We start from the raw sequence: 25,067 nt of genomic DNA on the forward strand, positions 1-25,067 counted from the left end.
GAATATGAGCAACTGTTAAGCTAATATGACAATCATATTAAGATGACAAACATGCACAGCCATCACCGTCACACAGAAATGGGAGCAATAACGGAAGACAAATAGGCTAATAGCTTCCCCCAGCCATTACTGTAGGCCTTTACATCATTACCTTATTGGCCCTGACATTTGTGCAAGAACTGCTAAGCTATATGAACATCCAGTCCCCCTCATCTTTTCAGTTTACAACCCCACCCAACTCAAACTTCTCAGGAGATATAAAGGCAATCATTAAAGTTTCCCTGAACCGTAAAAATGATACAATTCCTACCAGCCGCATATCAATGGGGTCAGCAATTTCCCCCGCTTATTACGAGCCAACTGATCGTGCTAAAAAAATCAGCACACAGCCCCGTATTGTAGCGGCTTTACTATTAGCTATTCATAATGCATTAGCTATCACTTCACCTTCGCGCTAACAACAACTGGTCCCGGTGGTGAGAGGAAAAGTGCTGATGCGGCGCTCTGCGAGGCCTTAACAATGAGAGGGAGGTGGAAAAAAATGCTAACTGCCTCCTATGAGCAGCAACCCCCCCGTCCCCTCGTTTAGTTAGCCTTCACTCGAGCTCAGCAAGAAAAAGCTGTCGCCAACCGCTCCCCCGGGAGTCACTAACTCACACACACATACACACAGGCTGTACAGGCATGGGTAGAGATACACACAGGTATGTACATGTTTTCTCATTATGGACCTCTTTTCCTTCTACTGCTCCTCCGGCGTGTGACTGTTGTGAATTCGTTTGAATGAAGTGTGCTCATTTGTCTAGAAACACCTGCACGTGCGTGTTTGTGTGTGTATTCCCCGTTCAATTCCACCGCTGATTGAAACTACCATGGCTCTTAATAAGATGTGGCTAAAAGCACCAGAGGGCTGAAACGAGGCTTATAAATAATTTGCCTATTAATACCAATTTGCCTGCGAGGGCCTCGGTCCAGATTTGGCATCACGATTAGGTAAGAAATGAGCAAGCTGCATTCAAGACACAAGGTCAGAATGTGCCCAAACAGAAGGATATCTCTGGATCAAGTCCATCATGATTGTGTGTGTAATTTCAAAGATGTGTGTGCATGTCTGCTAAAATGGAGAAACACAGGTGGTGTGTGTGTGTGTGCCTTGAGGAAAGACAGGTTGGTGATATGTTTTGTAAGTTTAATTAACGCACTGAGAGATGGCATTATGCTAAATGCTCGAGGTGCTCCAACTGTGGTTTAACATCCTGTCACCTTTCAGTAACATGTAACTGTTTTCTCACTCTCCTGTGCGCAAACACACACACACAGGCCCTCGAGTCAAAGGGAGGAAATGGAGAGATTACACACAGACAGTGTTACAACACTTGTGTGTGATTAGATTTATTTTCTAAGCACAACCACAAATCTCCACTCTCACTGTTACAAATCTAATCTTCACCAGTAATCTTAAAACAAACATAAAACCTCGTCCGCAAACCAAAAGCTAACACTAGCAATGACTAATCCTTAATCTGTTGTCAAAAAAGTTCCTACGTTAAGTATTAAAAAGTACACAAGTAGTGAACCATGTTCACATCACACATACACAAAAACAAGCTAAATACCACTAAGATAAATGGGAGTGTCTGTGATGCGGGCTGCCAAGCTGTGTTGTTATTTATGTGCTATTAAGAGGTTTAGCCGGTTGACAGACTTCCACAGGATAAATGTATCTCTGCTGGCAGGGAGCTTTCAAGTTGTAGAAGTTAGATTTCTCCTATGAATCATAATTATGTGACTAATTAAAAGGTGTTAGAGGCATTTTGCTAAAGTTATTACAAGGTGTTAAAAATAGTTTGAGGCCAACACAGGCCACATTCAAAGCAGCAACTGGCTGCCTACTTTTCATAGGTGTGCAGTGTTTAGGGTTCTCGATACATGACAGCCTGTCTAGGTTTCACTAAGCAGTTGACAACCTTTCAGCTGCACATTTACATGTCGTGAAACATGATCAACATTTTATGAAGTAAAGAAAAAGACTGACAATTTCAGTGCCAGCCTTTACCGACAGAAGTACCCTTCTTATTCACCCGCGGATGTTTGTTTCTACGGCGAGCTGCATGACAGAAACGTCATCAACACGCCCTCTCGCTTGCTGATTATTGTACAGAGAAATTACCTGCTCTATTTACACATGGGCTCAATTGGATATTACATGGACTACTTTGCACCAAAGTCTGTTTAATGTCTAATCAAACTGATTCGGACATTTGCATTCTCGCCTACAGCTCCTTTGGTTATGTCTAAATAATGCAGTACATCTCTGAATGGGGCTTTAGTGTTCAAGTTTCAAATTTCAGAAAATGATAAAGTATCATGGTCTGTCTAAGATTCAACAAGTTTAACGTCTTGTCTCTACAACACATAATAAAATGCACAACTAACTTTGAAACTGAAAAACAAAATTAACAAAACTACAGACATTGTCACAGTTGCAGACACCCACAAGAGGCCCCAAGGCCAGACTACAAATGTCTCCACTAGCTCCATTTCCAACAAAAACTCTCAACAGAAGTATGCCCCCCATTGAGTGGAGATTGTGCCAGTTATTTTTTAAAAACTTGTAATGCTCCTTTCTGTTATACATTCAAAAAACTTGTGGAAGATATTCGGAGACTGAAAACCACACTGATAACTAATTTATAAGAGCAGATCTGATCACTGAGCACTGATCAACAGTTCCAGCCTTGAACACTGATACTTCTTTCAGGATATAGCAACTTAAAAAGACCACAACCTGGATTCTACTTTAGGGTGGATTTTCCCTTTAAACAACAAGAATTGGAGTACCTGGGGTGACAAAGTCTCCTAAGCTAAACCATTCAGGTGGGTGCCTCCACTCCAACATGATCAGCTGACACACACCTTAAACACTTACACTTTTTTTCCACAATTATCTACTAAACAATGCAACCTAACCAGGGTGAAGTGTGTTAATGTGTGCATGAGTGTGTGTGGTACTTACACATTGTGGAGGACACACCATCCACAGTGAGGGTCTCTGGAGCCCAAACACTCCCCACAAGTGGTGTACTGCTCGCAGCTTTCCACTGGAACTCTCACCACCTAGGGAGACAGAGAGAGGGAGGGAGAGAAGGGAGGTGATGAAGAAATAATTATCCTCATTGTAATCAAAGTCGTAAAAACGAGCGGTATAGTGTGCTGGATGCATTTGACAGCTTATCAGACTGATTCAAGTCAGCAGACAGTCAGAGTGTGTGTTTGTGTCTGTGTGTACGTTCCTGAGATTGAAAGAGAGCTCGTCTGTGAGAAGTGTGTGTCTTTGTGCATGTGTGTGTTCCAGTGAACGATTCCGGTCCAGTGGTGTGTGACAGCCTCCAGTGAAGCGTGTACAGGAGAGGCCTCGCAATGCATGCTGGGACACCTGACAGGTGGTCGTGGCAACGTTGCTGTGATTGACAGGTGACCTCAAAACCAATGGGAGGCAGAGGAGCAGAAGGACAGACCCCCAGTGTGTGTGTGTGTGTGTGTGTGTGTCTGTACACATATGAGAGACAGTGAGTGGATTAAAGTGTCTGTACAGAGCCTGTGCAACAAGACCTTAGTGCATCTATGTGACAAGACTCGGTCAGTGTGTGTGTGTGTGTGTGTGTGTGTGTGTCAGCCATCCACAGCCACACTGGATGTACGAGCTTGGTGATAGGCTGCAGATGTTGCCTAAGAAACGAGATCAAGTGTTTAAGTTAGCCCTCCATTCCTGCCACAGGTGATGACAGACAGTTCACAACATGGCCGCAATGGGTCTGAAAGTGTGTGTGTGTGGATTTCAAGATATTCACGAGAGATGTGCCTGTGTTTAAGTGTGTGACAGACAGATTGCTAGCATATGTGCAGAATGCTGGTGTGCGACAAAGTAGGCACGTGTGTTTGCGGGTAAGTGTGTGCACATGTGCTGAAAAGTGTCAGTGCCACATTGAACTTTTCTTCACCAACGGGCCCCAAGTTGATGAGTCGCCTGATCCCTGTTTCATGATATGTGTGTGTGTGTGTGTGTGTGTGTGTGTGAATGTATCAAATTGCCACAGCAGGCTAGTTTTAAATCATGCAGCACAGAGTGAGCCGGCTGATCAGTAAGCAACAGCATTTAACAACCCTTCCCTTGGGTAACACTATTATAGCACGGACACACACACAGATTTAACCATGAGAACCCAGGCCAAGTGGTATGTGGGGACTTAAGTAGTGTCTAGCCCAGTGGGGGCTGACTTTTTTATGAGGTTGGGATGGGAGAGGTGACACAGAGAGATGTATGGAGGAACACAAGAAAAGAAAAACATATGGCAGGAGGGAAGCGGAGGCCTGAGGTGAGAGATAAAGCCGGTTAGCTGCAGGACAGAAACCAGGCGGACAAAGGAGCGCAGCGCTGAAATATTAAACTGGGGCTGGGATTCCTCCGTGAGCTTTAAGTACAACACAGATATGAGATAGATATGACATGGTGGAACTCATTTATGCTCTGAAATGCCTCGTATCAGACTGGCCTTGGGGCTTTTTGACGGAACAGCTCAAGCAGAGGGCAGATGGACAAAAACACTTGACACTGTGTGCCACTAATCCCCCTTTTCTTCCTTTCCTTTATTTCCTTCTTTTTATACATTTGGTTATTTTCATCACTCTCTACGTTCCTTCTGCTTCATTCCCTGCCCCACCATCTTCTCTTCAAGATTCATCGCTCTTCGAGCATCTCATTCATTCGCTCTACAGACCCCAGTACAGTAGCTTTCTGGCTGGCTAGCTGCCCAGAGAAAGAAAGACGAGCAGTGGTAGGGAAGAGAGGGAGGTGGTCATCTCCTGGAAGTGCGGGCTGGATGGATGAATGGAGGGAAAGAGAGGTGTAATGGAAGACACACACGGGGCGAATCGACGAGGACATTGTGCTGAGTAGATGGGATATGGTGGCAGACGGCTGCTATGTGTCATTGTCAGAACGAGTGTGAGTCTCGTTTTCATCTGAAAGGAGAGCTGAAAGAAGGATGGAACAAGGGATTGGTGTGTCTTAGATAATAAAAGGATGACAGAGGGGAAAAATGAGTGTGAATGGATGAGCAGATAATGGAGAGGTGGATGAGGGGGAAATCAGCTATAGTTGAGGATATGTGATTGGACACCTTGGGAGAAAGGAACCATCAGGGGATGTCTTTCAAATAGTTTATGATTTAACAAAAAAATGAAGAGAAGGAGCGAGAATGGCCTGTTCTTCATATTATCACGGACGCAAACCAATTCCTCCTCTCTTCTCCATAAATCATTATGACTGTGATTAAGGACAATGGTCCACATAAATCAAACTAACACTATGGGCCCTTGGTGAGCTAGCATAACCTTATCACCGCCCTGTGTAATGATAGATGTGTTCTATTGTTCACAATTGTTTCTGCACTAGTACTAGTGAAGACACTATAGGCTCCATTCAGTGGGAGTGGCACACAGCTGTTGATGAGGTAGGAGGCCATGATGGTTGTTTTTCCCAGTGGCGATATAAAATGTTTTACTGGAGCCGGGAATGAACTTGTATAACCGCATGTAGATCCAAAAAAATGTGCCTGCGTGTGTGTTGCGAATACTGCTTACCCACAGGAACACATATACACACTCCCTCGCTGTCTCCCTCTTTCTGTCTCTCCTGATGGCTCTTTTAATGAAAGCCAATTCCCGACAGTGTGCCACATTACTCCTTTAAATGACCTTATAAACCAAGCCCACCATCTCCTCTCTCTTGCCATCTCCTTATTTACAATAGCATCTGACGCTGTAACTCAATTCTCTTTCCCTCGCTCTCTCTTCCTGTGTTGTCAGCCCTTCTACCCTGACCATATCGCAATGCCATGACATCTCCTTTCTGCTATAAACTTTCCACCTTTCCTCTCCAATCTGTTTTTACAGAGCGCTATCACCTGCCTTTAAACGTCCTGCTAACAGGCTTTGTGACGGTCACCCCCAAAACCCAGAAGACCTGTAAAGCTTTCAGCGCGGCTTTTCATTGGTTGTTAAATCTACAGACATAAAAGGGATCGGCCTTGTTGCGGCTTCCTTTTTTTAACATTCAAACACAGGGGGAGTCTACAGTGGAGGAGAGGAGAAGGGGGTGGCGTCGCGGAGATGTCTACCAGAAGAGAGCCTCTTTTGTGGGTTACACTGTCTGGGAGCCAAGAGGAAGAAATCACAGTTTATTTTCAGTTATTTTTAGATATCTGCATGAGACTCTGCATCATAAATTAGTAACGCCTGTGCCTCCTTGAACAACCGCTGAACCTCTTTTGCTTAACACTTAACCTCATATGGCTCTCCTGCAGCTCAGGGACAAATAGTAAGGCAAATCTGGTTTTAACTGGGGAGCTCCCAAAGGTCAAAGTGCAGGAAAGAGCGCACATTTACAGTCAGCTTTCCATATACATATTTAAGAAAACTGCTTGTATTTGGGAAAAACAATCATGTGTTCAGTTTCCAGGGAAGAATTCGGAGAAATCTCATAAACTTGTGGCTCTTTTATTGCTCCTCTCCTTTCATCCAAACCTTACTCTGTAATCGTAACTAGCCGTGGTTGAGCAGAATAGAAATTCAGAGGACTCCAATTTAAACTAAAAGTTTGATTCAACCAGTGGCTAACAGAGGGAGCAGACAGGAAGAGGAGGAGAGGTTATCACCTGTCATCATCCTCCATTGCACCCTCTCTGTAACCCCACATTAACCACACCTACATTATTTTCAATAACCGTCAATCATCTTCCATCTTCTTGGGGTTTAATCTGTGCTGGCAGTGAACAGCCATGTGCATGAAACTAAAAAAAAAAAAAATCAATATCTACCAACATGAATGCCCCAGATTACAGAGAATGTCACAGAGAAATAGAAATAAGAAGACACACTGGACTTATTTGTAAAGGTAACTGAGGTCCTAAATGTGTTGTGGCTATCATTGACTAAGCTTTATCTGCTTTGGCATCAGTGTGTCATGCTTATGATTGATCATTAGAAATTGGAGTTCACCCAAAGCAGTGGTCCCATCTATCCCTTAGGCATAGTGCAGAAACGTGTCTCTCAACAGGGTGTCCTTGTAGATGAGCGAGTTCTTCCAGTGCTGGAATACCTGCTCACGGGGTGTTGTATCAAAGGGTGGGTTTGCATGTGTGCATTGACTGGATTGTAAGGGGCTTAGGAAATCAATGACTGGCTAGGAGCTCTATGTGTTGACTGATTGGAGATAAGCAGCAAAGCAAACAAGACTCGCAGGCTCCGAAAAGGAAGAAGAGGCGCTGAAGGACGGGTGAAGAGTAGGGAGGATGGGTGGAGGTTGTGTAGTCGAAGAAATGAAAAGTGAGAAACTGCAACCGCATCGTTGTGTTCCATCGAAAAATCATCTGCTGTCACATTCAATTTGCCGAATGGTGTCCTAATACTAAATGGCTGTTACACTGCAGAGATGTTATTGACAGATGTGGCCATTGTGGTCAACTCAAATTGTTTGCTGCAGACCTGTTTTAGTGAATTAGGTCTTTATGTGTCAGTGGAAGAAAATAGTACCCGCTGTGAAAGCTGTAATCTCTTGTTGTCTCTCTCAAAACTCGCTCCCTGCAGTATGTTTTGCGCCCACTGCCCTTCCTGCCTCCCTCGCTATCTTTATCTCTCTCATATTGTGTTTTTTCTTTCTGCTGTTTCTCCCTCCTGATGAGCCCTCCTTCTCTTTCGCCTCTTTAATTTATCTTTTTATCCTCTTTCTCCTGCACTGGGCTCAATTATTCATCCGTTCCATTGTTTTTCTTTCTCCTGAAATACTGTTTTGATCTCTTCTTCTATACTCCATCCTGGTGAAAGCAAGAGGCAGATCAAACAGCTTATTTATTTGTCCTTTGTGTGTGCACATATCGTGAGTTCAAGGCCAATAAAGTTGACAACTCAAATTCCCTTTTCCTAAGAGACCGCTACGAGACAACATGTATACAGTACACACACAGGGTACACACCGTAAGACTACAGCTTAAGAAGTGCTTTCTTGATGTATGTGTGCATTTGTTAGCACTTTAAACTAATTTAAAAGTTCCTTCAAGTAAATTTTAGAACTTCTGAAAAGCATCTAACCAAGGGCCAAACAAATTTTAAGTGGTGAAGTAATACCACCTGCCAAAATCACCTCAAGAAAAAATGTATATCTTTTTCCAACAAAAATATAAAGAGTAATAAAAGGGATATAGTGCAACAGTTGGGACTAGCTACACAAACAAAATAAAAAGAAAACTGAGAGTGAGTAAAGGAGACAAACGGAACTTTGAAAAATAAAGATGTGAGACCTCATCACTCATCGCATGGACATTCCCATTAACTCTTCCAAAGAGAGCTAATCTCCAACTACAGGTCAATACACTTTCTCACTCTTTGTGTAGCCATTTGTCCATAATACTCCCTGTCCCTCATGAGACAGAGAGAGCCTGATAGAAAGAGAGTGGAGAGAGAAAGTGGAATGAGAGAGCAAAAGAGGGAAAACTGAGACAGAGACAAAAGACAAGACGGAGATTGAAAAACTGCAGAAAACAAAGAATTGGAACAAAGAGACTGTAGAGCGAGAGGAAGGGAGAGAAAGAGGTAAATGTGACCAGCTAAGGTAGACAGGCCTAGGGGTCTTCTAATTAAGTGAGGATGGGAGAGGCCGGCGGCCTGGTAAATGACTCTGTCACTTTAGTAAATGGACTTGGTGAGGAGTGAGGAGCCACACAGCTGGCATTTCCATTAGCACTGCCAGGCGACCCACCACCATATACACAGACTGAGGGAAGCAGAGGAGAGAAAGTGAGGGGAAAAAGAGGACAAATGCTGCTTTTCTTTATTTTGCTCTCACAGAAGTCGCCATATGAAAGCAATGCCTGGTAGGTGTGTGGATGGATAGTGATTGTGGAGAGCTGGCGAAGAACTGAGCAGAGTAAACAAAATCTGTCTGATTGACTTTGTGCTAATATGTATGCTGTCATTCAAAATTACTGCTGGCAAGTTTTACAGAAGCTCTTGAAATATTACAATGGGTAAATTGCAAATTACAGAGAAATTGAAACAAATTAACATGAATTTGAACAAAGCTACAACAAAAACAAATCTTTACGACGTGAAAACAGTCAGATCTGATCAATGATCGTCATGTTGATGCTGCCATATTTCTTGATTACACCAAAGGAAGAAAATACTTTATAAACTAATACAAACCCATGATTCATGTGGGAGACAGATAATTGACTTTGGTGTAATGGTTATTACTAGTGCTGTAACAATTAGTCAACTAATCAATAAGCCAGAAAATTAAAGGGGTAGTACAGCAATTTAGTGCTGCAGAATGGTCAAAGCTGATGTAACAGAGGAAGAGATGTCCTCTCCTTTAGTCCATGGATCAAGCTTTAAACATGCTGGATCTTACATTTCCCACAATGCAACTTCCTGTCATTATTTTCTTCTCACCAGGTAAATGACAAAGTCTTTCTAGCTCCATACTACCAGTTTTGTAATGCAAGCTTTTCATGAGACGATGCAATTCTCTGAGCCCGAGCAAAGACAACAGCTTTAGAACATGAAAGCCAAAGACCAAACACCTGTTTTCACAGGCTGATTAGTACTCCTCATGGCAAGTAAATCGATCCTTATATTTCAAATGGTGGAATGACCATTTAGTCTTCAACAAATTTGATTAATCACTTAATTATCAATCGAGCAAAAATATCAAACGTTTGCCTGTTCCAGCTTCTGAATCTGAAACTGAGGGTGCGTTCCGAATCGCACATTTTTTCTTTTTACTTTTAGTAGGTACTGCAACTTTGATCCTCTTGCTTCTATATCAGTTACCTTGGAGATAAACCAACGCCACTTGCCGAGTGCGACAGAGATGGAGATCAACCCGGAGAGCTCTGCTCTTGTTACCTTGCAATGTATGTAGCTTAACTTAAAAGTTATAACTGCACAGATTGTAGATTCTAACATATTATATGTGCAACAGTGAAATTACATCTGCAGTTCTCTGTTGTTGTCATTTTCATAGTTATGTCCTTTTGTTGTTTTTGATGTTTCCAATAGTTTTGTTTACTTAAACAATTAATATTCCTTTCATTACTATTCAACTGGTCATCAGTCACTTGAATGCGCCATCACCCATCAGCACTCCAGCTGTCATCTGTTTGCGCCTCAGTCGATGTCAAGCATTGACTCATAGGACTGTGGGTTAGAATAGCCAGAAAAGCATGGTGGCTTGCATAATGCAAAATCGGACCAGATTTAGTAGAACATCCTGGTATTTGGCATACTGCATTTGACATATTATGTACTGGGACATGCTATATCTTTTTCTGGCATACTGTATAGTATTGTAGCATGGGTATTGGAACACACAGTAAGTCTGTTTAGATTTTAGACTGTTGGTTGAACCAAAACAAGAAATTTGAAGAAGTCATATATATTTATATATATATATATATATATATACATATATATAAATATATATATATTTTTTTCACATTTTATACAGTCACTGACAAACATATTAACAACTCAATAAATACTGAAAACAATAATGTTAAAAAAAATGTCTTTCCAGCTGTATTCATCTGTATCAGTATCTGTCTTTTTCTGATTTCTGAGTGACTGGAAGAAAATTTGCCATTCTGCTTTTCCGCTTTGCATTTTCCCTATTTGATACTTCATAACTGGGTCTGATGAGGCCTGCTGTGCATGAATTTGAAAAGAAATTTGACTCAAATTCAAAACAATTCCCTGTGCTGTCATGCATGAGCGACACTTCATTGTTCTACCAAGTGTGGCTGGTGGTTGCAGCACGGGGCTGAGTACAGCGATGTGTTACTCAGAGCGGCTCCGCGGGCCATGCCAGCTTTTTGATTGGCCTCATCCAATGACAATCAGTCAGAGCCACATCTTTCCGCCCCAATCACTGTCAAGCAACAGGAGGACCAATTGTACAGCCGATTGATAGTGATTGAGAAGAAAGGAGAGGAGGGGGAGATGGAGGGAGAGAGAAACCATTAACCTCGCTATCCGTCTCGCCCTCTTTTCTAACCCTATCAGTCTGCTCTATCACGCCATCCTTTGGGAAAAGACGGCGGAGTAAAACAGAGAGAGATGAGAGAAAGACAGAGCTATCTAGTGACAGCTAGACTTCCATTAGGACTGATAGCATCACGCCAAAGACAAGTGTCTGAGCACACTTTTCTGATGGGGCATGCACACATTCTATCAAGTACACACATTTTTTTAAGGGAAAAATCACAGGAGAGAATGATACGACAGGAAAGACGGAAGTGAGAGAAAAGGCAGGAAACACAATTAAGAGAAAATGAGAGAGAAGTGAGGCTAATGATAGGATCTTGGTCAGTCTCCTAACGTATCTGCCACTGGTAGAGGGAATTAGCATCACTTTTCTCAGTGTTTTTTTCATTCTCCACTTTCATCATGTCACAGAGAGGATGGGGGGTAGGGCTGCAATTAACAATTTATCTGCACATTATTTTCGATTAACCATTTTATTTTTTTCACCTCTCTTACAAATTTGATTGTTTTTATACATACACAATGTAGTACCTAGCAAATGTACAACGCTTGGTATGATATATTACGAAAAGTTAATATACACAGTTTATATATCTTACAAATTAGCATCATGACATCTTGAACAGTAGTATCCCTTCCGGTCAGGTCAGGTTAAGGAAAAGAATCGTGGTTGGGCATCTTCACGTAATGTAACACAATGTGAAGATGTAGCAACGTGATTTTATGTACAGAACTTGAAATAACTCAACTTTGACTTTTGGTTTCACACAGGACACAAACCCTGGTCTCTTGGGGCAAAGTCCTGTGTTTGTTTGACACATCCATCATCCCAACTTTCCTCCCTATGCAGACTTCATTAGTCATTATACTACCTTCCCCCACTTCTTCCTTCACTCTTGTCATATGATGGAGAAAAGCCTGCGGTGCATAAGTCACATGAGCACAACCTATTGGCTCAAAATGATGTAGGTTACATATGAAGTATGATCTGTGAATGAGAATAGCCTGACCCAACTGATAGTGCAGACATTTGCTGTTACAAAAGAGGACACCAGGGTCTATAAATGTGGACATCTACATTGATGTGAGTGTCGGTGTGATTTACAGTTGTGTGTATGTTGTGTGTGTGTGTGTGTGTGTGTGTGTGTGTGTGTGTGAGAGATCAGTCTTGTGCTGAGGAAGGTGCTATAATGGTTTGAACTCTTGTAATTGAGTGCCATATACCGACATGGCTACGCCACCAACCACACCAGCACTTCTCCCTTATAGTCACTGTACTCCCGTCTTCGCCTCGCTGCACCAGGTCTATTAACATTTACATAACAATGACCACCTCCTTGCTCAAAGTCTGCGTGTGTGTGTGTGTGTGTGTGTGTGTGCGCGCATGGGCCGTCCTGATGTGTCAGTGGTTGGTGTGTAGGACACGTAAGTACTCATTCAAGCTTTACACTGTCAAGTCAGTGAGTGGAAAAGATGAAGCTGGAGTCGCGCTCATAAATCTAAATGAACAGGTCGGGCGCTCAGTGGGCTCAGCAGCTGAGGGAATCTCAAGAAAATAAATCAATAACTAAAAAACTGGTGGGGAAAAGTTCCTCCTCTTCTAAATCTGTTCAAGCATCACAATTCCTGCATGCTACACGTTCGATCTGAGCGAAAAACTAAGTGTCAGTCAACAATAGCTGCTGCTTAAGTGCTGCATTATGCACTTGTTAACTTCGGGAGTTCCTCAGTCGGCCAGAGTTTGATGAATTATGGAAAATTAATCTTTGAGCTACTTAGAACTGACTGATTAGCTGTATCCAGTTCACTAAAATGTCAGTCTTGATTGATACAACCAGCTGCTTATTATGTGTGTTGATGTCAGTCTGTGCTAATGTGTTTGCTAACGAGATTGGCAGCGAACCAGTAATATGTGAATGTAAACAGATCGACACAAACACACACACAGAGGATTGATGTCTGACGAAACCCTATGGGTAAGATATTACTTAATGAGGCCTTGTTGAGAGAGCCAACAACACAAGACAGACCATTGTTTTCTGTTGTAGGGACTCAAACCAGCATCTTGTGAATGGCCCAAGAACTTTGAGTGTGTGTGCATGAATACGGATTCCTTGGAGGGATGAGAGTCTTGGTGAAATGTGGAGGGGGAAATCTCTTTCAAATGCTGAATGGAAAGTCAGACAATGGTGTTAGCCCACACGCACAACATACACTCTCACACGCACAAATGCACTGTATGTCTGAATGCTGAGTGTGTGTGCAAATGCAGATTGAAAGACATGCAGATGTGGCTGAATCAATGCAGGAGCACATGACTTGTACAAAATGCGATTGAGATATACATCCTTTTATGTGCTCACACACACACACATATACACACACACACACACACACACACTCGCACATGCTTGACACTTGAACAAAGGTTGTCTCATGCATACACATAATACATAATTTCTCTCCACTTTTATCAAGCTCTCCAAGTCCTTCTCGTCTGTTTCCAGGACGCTCCAAACACAGTCCCTCATCCCACACCGGAGGAGATGAATATTCATGCTTTCAGCAATTAGCCAGCACCGCACTCCCCGCCGCTATCATATGCATGGCTGCCATCAAAGACACAAGGATGTGCGTGTCCGTATGTGCATGACACTGCGAGGCTGAGTGTGTGTGTACAAAGACAGCAAGAATGGCAGCTGTGACATCATATTCAGTCAGAGCTTTCTACCTTTTTGGCTATAAAACTGAAAAGGGAAATGATTTGATGATGGAAAGTCTTGACTGAGCCAAGACGCCCTGCGATGATTTGCCACAGAGCAGTTTTTGCACAGAAGAGAGGTGCTTCAAAAAGTTAGCGAAGAGTGACAATGTTCTTAGTGAAGCTTTGCACAGTTTTTTGAAGAGAAAAACACAACTTTACTTCATGAAGTTGCTAATCTGAGAGCAGGTATTTCCTCGTTTGCTTGCACAAACACAAACAACGAGCACAAGACAACAGACAAATAAATACAACATCAGCTGCAGTCCAAAATAAAATGATCTAAATTTCCTGTAAAAACATATTTGTCTCATCAAATGCACACACACACAAGCACACACATATATAAACACACACACACACACAGCAGGCCGTCCTCTCCTGCTGTCATATCCTCCATTGATAATAATGACAGTGATGAATATAGCTGGAACAGAGCGAGTCATAAATCACTGGGCCTCGCCCCTAACTCTGACTCACCGCCCGGGCCTTCATTTGTGTGTGTGTGTGGGTGTGTGTATGTCTGTGTGTGAGAGAGAAGGGGGGATAGAGAAGGGAGGACTTGTCGTGGGCTACGCATCAGTGGATATGTCCAGTGACACCTTAATGTGCTTGGCTTGTCTGAGGAACCCCGCAGGCAACCAGCTACACACACACACACACATACACTCTCTCTCGCTCTCTCTCACACACACACACACACACACACACACACACACACACACACACACACACACACACACACACACAGAGTTGTCTATTCACGGGATGAGAGCAGGGCTGTGTGTATCTATTTCGTAAGAAAACAGGGAAAAGGGAGCATTGGTTGCATTCCTCATGCAAGCTTACTGGTGTGTTTTTGTGTATGTGTGTGAGTGTGTGTGTGTGTGTACTACAGTAGCATGCTGCTCCAGCTCAAAACCAGCCTCCCACCACCATCAATTCCACAATTTTCCACCTCTGCCTCCTTTAAGAAAGAGACCAAGTGTGTGTGAGTGTGAGAGGAGAAAAGAGGGGCGCAGCAGCGATAGTGAGAGATCATTAAAAACATGGGAATGGGATCAGTAGAAGGCAGTTGAGAGGGGAGGACTCAATTTGGGCTTAGATGGAAACATGGGAGCGTGTGTGGGTGAGTGTGTGTGGCAGACGAGGCATGGATTTATAAAAGTAGGGATGGGGGGGGCATAGTGGGATAGATGGAGGGCAGAGGGATAAAGATGAGGGTAGAACGGAGGGCGAGAGAAGGGAATTGCCCCCTCTAGTCATTAGTGCTGGAAGGGGGGTTTAGCTGGAGGTCTGGCAACCGCAGCCCCCCGTTCTGCTTAACCCGAGCCTGCTAACCATTAATGGGGATCAAACACACAGCGAGATGAAGGTGTGTGTGTGTGTGTGTGTGTGTGTGTGTGTGTGTGTGTGTGTGTCAGACAGAATGTGCATAACCGTGATGGGGGGGAGTTCTGAAGAACAGGGCATAATGGGAGGTGGATGGAGACGGAACGTCCTTGAGTGTGAATGGTTGTAAGGGTGTGTGAGCCAGAGCACATGTTCTTGTCTTGTACTTGTGTCTATACGTAAAAATGTGTATGTGTGTGTGTCCCCCATGCCCTTAGCTGCTCTAGCTGCCAAGATAAAGTGGAGCAGGCCACCAAGTCACAGAGACACTCACACAAAACCTAACGCCAACTGTGTGTTCCTCCACCTTCATCTCTAAATTATGGCTACTGTGCTCCCAGCTGTCTGAAATATACAGTATATGTCACACTAACAGTCTTCAAAACCCACAACTGCATCATAAAATAATTCAGTGGCACTTCAAATCTCTCTACTAACTCCTCCTAACTCCTGATGACTGAAGCCATATGCAAAATTATCCACAGGAACATGCGTCCATACCAATACTGTTGAAAAAAGTATCAATTCTTAAAAATGAGGGCCTATTTATATCCCTTTATGGCTATGAGAGTGGAGAAGGGGCTTGTGCATGTGCACCCATTTCAATAATTTACTAAACTGAACCATGCTGAACACACACCTTTAAAAAATCTCATGAAAAAGAATGTGTAGGCATATTTTTGTCTGTTGTATGTCAGTTTTAGTAGTAAATCTACACAGTTTTGTGCATGTGGCTCCAGAAGTGATATGTTTTACACTTAGCAGTGACCACTAGGCCTGGGTATGGCACAGCAATACATCTTTTGAGTCCTAAATGAAGCACCTGACTCTAGGAATGCAGCGATCTAATACTGACATGGGATTTTTGAGCCAATCCTGACTCAAATAGTTGGATCTGGGACGATGAGGCCATGCTATTCCTATTGATTCTGTCTACATCTGAGTTGCCTGCAATTTGATCTCTTTGTATGCAATTGTTGCGTTTTAAACAGGGATTTTAATTTTTGTTTATCTTTTAACCAATTAGTCGCTGCATTTCAAAAGTTTGCACTTGAACTCTAACTCCTGTCAGACTTTGTTTTTTAAATTGCTGTTGCACAATTTATTATTTCAATAACAAATATTAATTCAGTAAATGTATGTCTATGTATTTATTTGTTATTTTGTTCTACAAAGTTAAGAAATCAATGTTTAAGTCAAGCCTGATGTTGGCTTACACATAACAGAATGATCCCAGTCACCTCCACACAGTGAGGCACACAGCTTATTAATCACACTGGTACCTGATCGGCACTTTTTATCAGCCAGTAACCAAAGCTTAGGTATTAGTATCAGGACTGAAAAAGTTGATTAATGCATCTCTATCAAAAACTGGTATCAAAAGCTCTTTCAAATTCTCAATTACATTTTCTTTGATCACATGTTTCCAGAGTTTTACTTTTCTGATTTTAGACCATTTAACTTTGGCTCTTTGATGTCTGCTTGTGTTAAGACAACACTAAACAAGAATGGACTGAGGCATCATTAGTTTTGGCAAGCGTTACTGAAACTCACGTATGATACTGGTAGCCACACTGGGAAATTTCAAACAATACCCAGTCCTACAGTAGTTTATTTGGAATACAAAAAGTGTATTACATTTACCAATTTAATTATGGCAGCTACAGACATGGAACGCTGGCCTTTGGCAAAAAAAAGAGCAAAACAGGAAAGAAGATTTTATTTAATGGGCTTTGGTTTAACAGGCTGCAGAACTGACTCGCCTAGCCTCAAACACCTTTCACAGAGCAGACCTCAGACACATATCTCAGGCTTTTTAATCAGACAATCTTTTCCCAAAGCCCGTTTTAGATCTATTAAATTCAGACATATTCCCATCATGTACAGCTCCACTTTCCTTTCTCCCCCCGCCCTCCATCTCTGCTTCCTTCACTCACCACACTAATGAGACAGAAAAACAAGGGGAGCAGCTGGGCCTGGGGAGCAACAGAGATGCGACATGCTCTCCTCCGCCTCTCCCTCCCCCGCTCCTTCCTCACCCCCCAACTCACCATCAAAGTAGACACAACCCTCACCAGCGGTGGGGCTGGTAATGACCGCAGGCACAGACAGACACACACACACACACACACACACACACACACCACGTGTGACCTATAACACTCCCTGTACAGTGTGTCTGTATCTAATGTCTTTATTATTAGCAAACTGTCATGGTGGTAATGTGTGTGTGTGTGTGTGTGTGTGTGTGTGTGTGTGTGTGTGTGTGTGTGTGTGTGTATGTGTGTGTGTGTGTTGCTGTGTAATTACATCCAGTGGGGATGAGTTGTGTTGTGATTGTACAGTGGGTAGGAGGGTTTAGATATACAGGAACTGATGGTTAATGGGGGTGAGGTCTGCTCTGAACAGTTGGCACCGGACTGCTGTGGTGGAAATGACTATTGCAACATGCAATACAACAGAATTATGTGTGTGTGAATGTATGTGTGTGTGTGTACACGCTTGTAGGTCCACCCAAATAAATATGTAACTGGAGCCATATTGTTAACAAAGCATTGTTAGTCCTGTACCTGTGGCAACTGCCATATTGAGGCATGCTGGATATGGAGGCTAATGAGGGCTACATACATGAGCTCATCATTACAGCACACATACTGCGCATGTTCACCACATGGAAGAATTTTCAAAAATTTAATTCCATGTGACTTGTTGTGTAGTCATTAGGTTCCTGCGTCACAGCTGCACAGAGAGCTGTATTCTGTATATTGTGCCGTGGAGTTTTTCGAATGCATGTGTGTCTCAATATGTGCATATTTTTGTGTGCATCTCTAACACTGAACTCACCTGTCTGTCAGTCAGGGTGTAGATGTACTGCTGGTCTGGGCTGAACAGCATGTCTCTTAGTAAGGGACTTCCCCCCTCGCTTACGGTCACCTTCTCGTAGAGCACCGCTGGACGGTTGGGACTCACAGAGTTCACCAAGATCTAGAGAAAAAGATATCAGGAAACAGTCAGAAAAAGACATGAACGGTCTGTGTGTTGTATCCTGAAAGGAGGAGTATTATTAGAACTTTGTTAAATTGAAAACAATGCAGAACAGAGCGAAATACAGTTTTTGGGGCATTTGTGATGGCGAACGCGACACCCCAGTAAAACAAAACAGAGAGGCATACTCTGGAGGGCGGAGTAATGACAATGGGAATGGAGTCTATCACCTATTTTTAGTGGGTTTCCCCTTATTTCAAAAACCTGCGGACAAGTGCTAATTCAGGTGGAAAAAGGGTATCAGAAACCAAGATGATGATGCTGAGCAAGCTTTTTTAAGCAGCAGCAGGCACGCACATACAATGGCATGGGAAAAAAGTGTTTGAGATGGATGACTGCCAACTTGTTGCTTGATAAAAGCCAGAATAAGTGTAAAATAAGTTTAAAATGATTTTACTTTCATCAAACTTCAAACACAACGTATTAATTTCTTTGCTCCATATTTGCAGCACATACTCGCAAAAGACAGTAAAACACTGTCATATATATATATATATATATATCTTTGTTTTCTCACATCCCAATATCCCCTTCGCAATGTCAAATAGCTGTATCTCACATTGCACATTTTCTCCCTAACCCAAGTTAAAACACAGTCTAGTCTCTGTGTATGTTTCACCAGCTGGGAAATAGACTGCATTTACTTCAGCAGTAACAGGTGGTTATTATTAAAGTGGTAGGCAGCGTGAAATTATCAAAATTTTGGAAAAGGTTGAAAGCGCCTGCTTTACAGACCCATGTAAACGGCTTAATTGAAAGGCTGTGTTAATAGCAGTATTGAATATAGTATCATTATTGTGAACACAGACGTGATTACTGGGGCATATGCATGGAAAGGAACATTATTGACTAGATAATGGTGTTATTACCACTGTAGAAAAAACAGCTCTATTCAGCACCTGGGAGGAACTGATGAAAAAATTGTTAAAACTGAAATAATGATGAAAAAAAGTGGTGTGTATGAAAACATAATGGTTCTGTATAAAGCCCAGAAGAACAGCAGTGAGACTTCATCTATGGATTTCAATGAAAACGTAACCACCCATTACACCTGTAGACAAATGTAACTATTTATCTCACAGTGCAAGTGAGCAGGCTTGTGCACACACACACTTGCACACACACACTTGCACAGACGCTCAAATTTTCTTTGTGAGCTTTGGCGAATAATTTGCCCAGATATGGAAAGTAATGGTGCAGATACAAGATAGGAGATTGGCTGGCTGGGATGGCTGTGAGCCAAAGTCATCTCGGCAGCAAATGAAAAGCGCAGAGCGACGGCAGGGGGGGAGGGCAAGTATCAGCTCTCCATTACTGAGCTTTGTCGACTCGCACTGCTATCAGCCCACAGTGACAAGGAAGGGACAGCAGGCAATGACTAGCTGGAAAATGATACTGAACACACACACACACACACACACACACACACACACACACACAGATAGATACACACACACAGACAAATAGGTTCACACTCAGATAGATGAAAAATGATAACATGAAAACAGACACACACACATACACACAAACGATGATAGATATGCAAACGCTAATGTGTTTTGATAGATATATACATGCACACACGCGCGCACACACACACACACACACACAAAACAGGTTTGCACGGGTGGACACTGAACGCACACACTTTGAGATGAAAGAATTATTTACAATCTTACCAAAAGAAACCAGGGGCAACAATCCCATTATCTCTCACTGCCTGTGTGCGTGTGTTTGTGTGTGTGTGTGTGTGTGTGTGTGTGTGTGTGTGTGTGTGTGCCAGTGAGAGAGAGGCCAAGAAATATAGAGATGTATAGAGAGAGAAAGAGCTCATAAGGCTGTGATGAAGCACTGGCGATGAGAGGAAATATGGATGTTATTATCTAGATAATGGGCCTGTAAACAAAGGATACATTTCATTCACGGATGGCTCGCATCTAGATGAGAATGCGCGCACACACACATACACACACACATACACACACACACATACTGACACACACGGCAACATAGTTTTTAAACAAAGACAACCAGAATAAGGAAAAATGCTGGCTGACACACACAAAGGTGAAAGAATAGTTTTTATCTTGTGGGCTCCCGGCAGCATTTCCTCCCTCTCTCTTTCTCTCACAGACAAAAAAGTGGCATTTCAGTTGGCAGGCACATCTATCTCTGGACCAGGCACCCAAGTCCAGTTCACTGGCTAATGACCAGTCCCAGCCTAAACTGGTTTTGCACACACAATAATGCAGAGAATAAAAGGCCATCTCTCTGTCAGGCTTCTTATCTTCTGTTTGTATCCATCTGCTTGTCTCTCTGTGCGTCGTCCAGCCTGCAAAATCCCAAATGTCCAGACGACTGTCTCTGCATAGTTTATTTCACTTTGTCCATCACTGATTCCAGAATCACTTTAGAAACAGAGACTACAACATGTGGTGCTGGTTGCACGTTACTTAATCTAACTTTCCTCCCTCCTGTCTTTGTTTTGTCCTTTCCCTTTCTTTGAGGATGCAGTTCATATGCAGTGCAACATTTTTTTTAAATGTGTGGGGAGAGTGGGAAAGGTGAGAAAGAGAAAAAACATAAGTGTGGGCAAGGGAGAGTGGGTGACGTGTGAAAACAACAGGTAATAAATCGTCTCAAATCAATTTATTCCACAGGCGCTGCAGCCAAAGCTGGCCGCAGAATATGGAAACCAGGGAGAGAACAAAGGACTATGGATTATATAAGATAAACAGGATGGATGGATGGATGGATGGATGGATGGATGAAAAACATTTGTCTAATTGAATCAAAGTGAGCTACTGCGCCTGGGAAACAAGCAATAGAATCTAATAATCAGGTTAACATGGGGGCCGTATGTGTAGGAGGGTTAAGAGCTTCTACTTGAAGTGTACGCATGTGTGTGTACAATCATGTATGTGTGCATGTAAACTTGCATGCCTGTGCATATGTCTGCCAGTTTTCACATTTATTTACAGGCACCTTTAGTAAATTAAAAATGCAGAAGTCTGTGTAAATTCACAGCTTTATGTTCACATGCATATACATGCACAGCTCTATGTGTATGTGTGAAGTACGTCAAGAAATCAATGTAATAGTCAGTGATGATTGGAGATGCTGCTGCGGTCTCACTCTCTGCTCTGCGCTGCTTAGCTTTCTGCAAAGTGGTTGATGGATGGATTCAGAGAATGATGTTGTGCTTGTGTTCTCAGTAAAAAGCCATCTCTACTCTCTTGTCAGCATGTATAATGTAACATTAACAGACTTTAAACACATTAAGGGCACTGTCTTAAGCAAGGACGTGGAGGAGCATTGAGAGAAGGAGGAGACAAGTGTTTAAGCGTGGGGAATAATGAGGAACGATAGCCACATGCAGAGAATAGCAGATGAATAATTACAGCAGGAATAAAAACTACAGTCTTTGTCTCTCAGTGGCTCTGATGTAAAACTCCAAGCCTCCGAGATCTTCCATGACCTACGGTTGTTATTCCTTCCTGGATTGCTAATGCTGTTTGTCGGCTCGACAAAACTGGAAACAAAAAGAGATGAAGTGATAACTTGTGTTTTCCACTACAACCATGCTCTCTAGAGGGAAGTGGCCCTACAATGTTGAAAACAACAGAAATCTAATGCAGTAAATGAGTGAAACAAGTTATGAAGTAACTTCTAGTGCATTCCTATGTGGCCCACATTCCCAAACATCCCCAGGGATTTTCCTGTCATCCCTGACTTTCCCTGTTTGCAACATGCCTCCTGATATTCAGAAATCTTGCATAATTCCTGTACGAGGAAAAAAGATTGCAAACAAGTAAAATCAACATTGCACCCTCACCACACTGAAACTACCACCCTCCCCCTCCCCCTTCTACAACATCCTTTTTTTTTTTATCTGCTCTCTGTGCATTAACACCTCCCTAAACCCACCGATCAACCTAAAATCCCCTAATGCCGGGTTTTATCTGTGCCAGGCAGGCCTGGTTAGCTCTGATAAACACACAGGATAGCTAGCTGGCGATAGGCAGGCTGGCGGTACGAGGGTGAGAGAGTTTGGCGATAAGACAGTGGCACGTCAACGAGAGTGATGCCTGTCATAGCCGCGAGTGACAACTGATGGAGCTTGTGTACATGAGAGTGAGAGACTTAGAGGCAGAGAGAGACAGAGATTGTCTATTGTGTGTTCTTTATTGCATGCATGTACTATAGGAAGAAAGGGAGGAAAGGAACAAAGAGGAGAAAAAGAAGAAAGACTGAAGGAGCTATAGAGGATGGAAGAAGACAAAACCTGCTGGACTGAAATATTGCTTCACGCAGTGAATTTAAATGAAAAATGGGAAGTAAAATCAAGAAAAGAAGAGGTAAGGATGAACTTCAAAGACTCCAAGAAAATGAATTAGCAGCTCATGGAACAGAACAGAATGAAATGGTCCAGGTGTTCCCAGGTCTGACTGAGAGCCATAACACACCAGCATGAGCATGTAGCTCCTGTAATAGCTTTGACATTTCAGAGCAGGTATGGAGATGTGAGTGAACAAAAAGCATACTTGGCTTCATTAATAGCATGTAGAAACGCACACGCAAACACATACACATACACACATGCACATACGCTACCTTTATAGACGGGTAAACTTGACACAACTAGGTCTACCCATGCATAATGGTAGCAGGCCCCACATTCCTGACTTTGATGTGGAGGGGGGCCCCCGTGTGTATGTGCATGTGTGTGTGTATGTATTTAGGGGGCCCTGCTGAAGTGGGGAATTCAGTGTGGCCCTCTCCAGAACAAAAGGGAATGAAGAAAAGCAGCAAGAGGGTCATGAACAGAGGAGAGAAGAGTGGCGAGATCCTGCAGTCACTGGACTGTGGGGAGGAATGATGGAGTGGGTGAAGGAGTGAAACAACGACAATACTTTGTATTAGAGGACTCTAGTGCCTGGGTGATCTTGTGTACGGTAATATCGACTTGGTTGTACTGAGCTGTATGACAGTGTATGAGGGCCATTGTAGGAAGAAATACAACAATAAAAAAATACAGAGCTGGGGCAGGAGGGTAATATCCAGAGAAAGAACCCAACATTTCTGAGATTAAAGTTGCAAATTTCTCCTGGGTGAAAGTCCTGCGGTTGACCCATTCATCCACCACAACTTACTCTCTGTCACTCTTTTTACAACATCTAGGGTTGGGTACTGAAGTCGGTACCTCTAAGGATACCGACAGAATTATATTGGTACCACAGAAATTTATCTGTGCCAAATGCCTGTACCTGAGAAGGCATCTGGGTGAGAACACCGGTTTTAGACAAAAGAAGGAAGTGCAATAGAGTCCTCAAACCCTGAAAGCCAGCCATGGAGCTCCAAGGCCAACACAGAGCTCCACAGACCTGCCAGGTTCAACTTCAGACAGGACGCAGAAGCACCCTGAAGTCAGGAAGCTCAGTCAGCTTACCAGCAAGCAGGTAACAGGACCGGAACCGATACTGAATCATCATGGACCATGGTAAATGGACAGCACTTGTATAGCACCTTTCTAGTCTTCTGACCACTCAAAGCGCTTTTACACTATCACATTCACCTATTCACCACTGCTACTTAGTAAGCATTCACACACACATACACTCACACACCAATGGAACAGCCTCTGGGAGCAATTTGGGGTTCAGTATCTTGCCCAAGAATACTTCGACATGCGTACTGGAGGAGCCAGGGATCGAACCGCTGATCTTCCGACGAGTGGACCATCTGCTCTACCTCTGAGCCACAGCTGCCCATGTGGTGAGACCTTTTCCAACTGCTGTTTCCAGGGTCAAGATTGATTTTGTGCTTTTAAGTAAACACGGGACAGAAAATTTTTAAGTGGTCAGATACAAATGGAAATTCGAACATCTACAATTTAATGACAAATGGACAAGCTCCGTCTTATCATCAGGATCATGTAATATGATTCAAAGCTTAGAAGCCAGTATTATCATATTACTGTTCAAAAGAAAATTCAATCTCAGCCAAAATACCAGACGCAAGTTTATCCGGAGCTTTCACCTTAACCCTGACCTCAAAGACACCCTTCAACGTCACTGTGTCTGGGATAAATTCACATACAGCCAAATACAAATACAAACAACAGTCACACACATCATATAGAGCTCGGTGAAGACTACCTAATGACAGCTCCATGTAAACGTCTTCCATATCCTCTGTGTCCCTCTTTAAGCTGTGTTTTCTATCTGCAGTAGGGGCGTTCAGATAAATGCCTGAAATCACTCACTTCCTATCGCACGGTGAGCTTGGCAGAACTTGAGCGCAGCAAGACACAAAACAAATCCATCAATTGCTCTCGAACGGCGAGAACATACATTTTCCCTATCACTGTGTGTGTGTGTGTGTGTGTGTGTGTGTGTGTGTGTGCTTCCAGGGCATTTCAGTTCCTAACACAAATTTAAGAGGACAGGGCCACTAGCACTGAGCACTTGAGCCTGTACTTTCAGATACACACACAGAGAAGTACAGTATAGCGGTTAGTAACACACTCATTCTCTGTGATAGTGCTGCAGTGCATTGTTGGTGAGCAGAGAGCATCCCCTGGATGTATGAAAAACAATGTTTTGATGGCATAAGTTGTTTTATGTAGCAAAAAAAAGACGCTGCCTTTTTCTCCCATAGCTCTGTGTGTGTATGTATGTATGTGCGTGTCCGAGTGAGTTAAAAGCTGGGAGCAGATGGAGCATCACACACGAGTGAGTGATCGCCTCGATATATCCATGGGACA

The 25,067-nt window shown here is 42.9% G+C and overlaps 1 protein-coding gene across 5 annotated transcripts in view; it reads right to left on the reverse strand.

Moving 5' to 3' along the window:
* The window catches only part of LOC126385438 (plexin-A1-like), a 294,361-nt gene that overhangs the window by 98,667 nt on the left and 170,627 nt on the right, over positions 1–25,067 (reverse strand). For all 5 annotated transcript variants that reach the window (XM_050037151.1, XM_050037155.1, XM_050037152.1 and 2 more), the window contains exons 4-5: positions 18,101–18,241; positions 3,017–3,117 (exon numbers count right to left, since the gene is read on the reverse strand). In XM_050037151.1, the coding sequence (XP_049893108.1) occupies positions 3,017–3,117; positions 18,101–18,241 (242 nt within the window). The remainder of the gene's footprint in view (positions 1–3,016; positions 3,118–18,100; positions 18,242–25,067) is intronic.

This window comes from Epinephelus moara, chromosome 24, assembly GCF_006386435.1.
Source record: "Epinephelus moara isolate mb chromosome 24, YSFRI_EMoa_1.0, whole genome shotgun sequence".
NCBI classification, from domain to species: Eukaryota; Metazoa; Chordata; class Actinopteri; order Perciformes; family Serranidae; genus Epinephelus; species Epinephelus moara.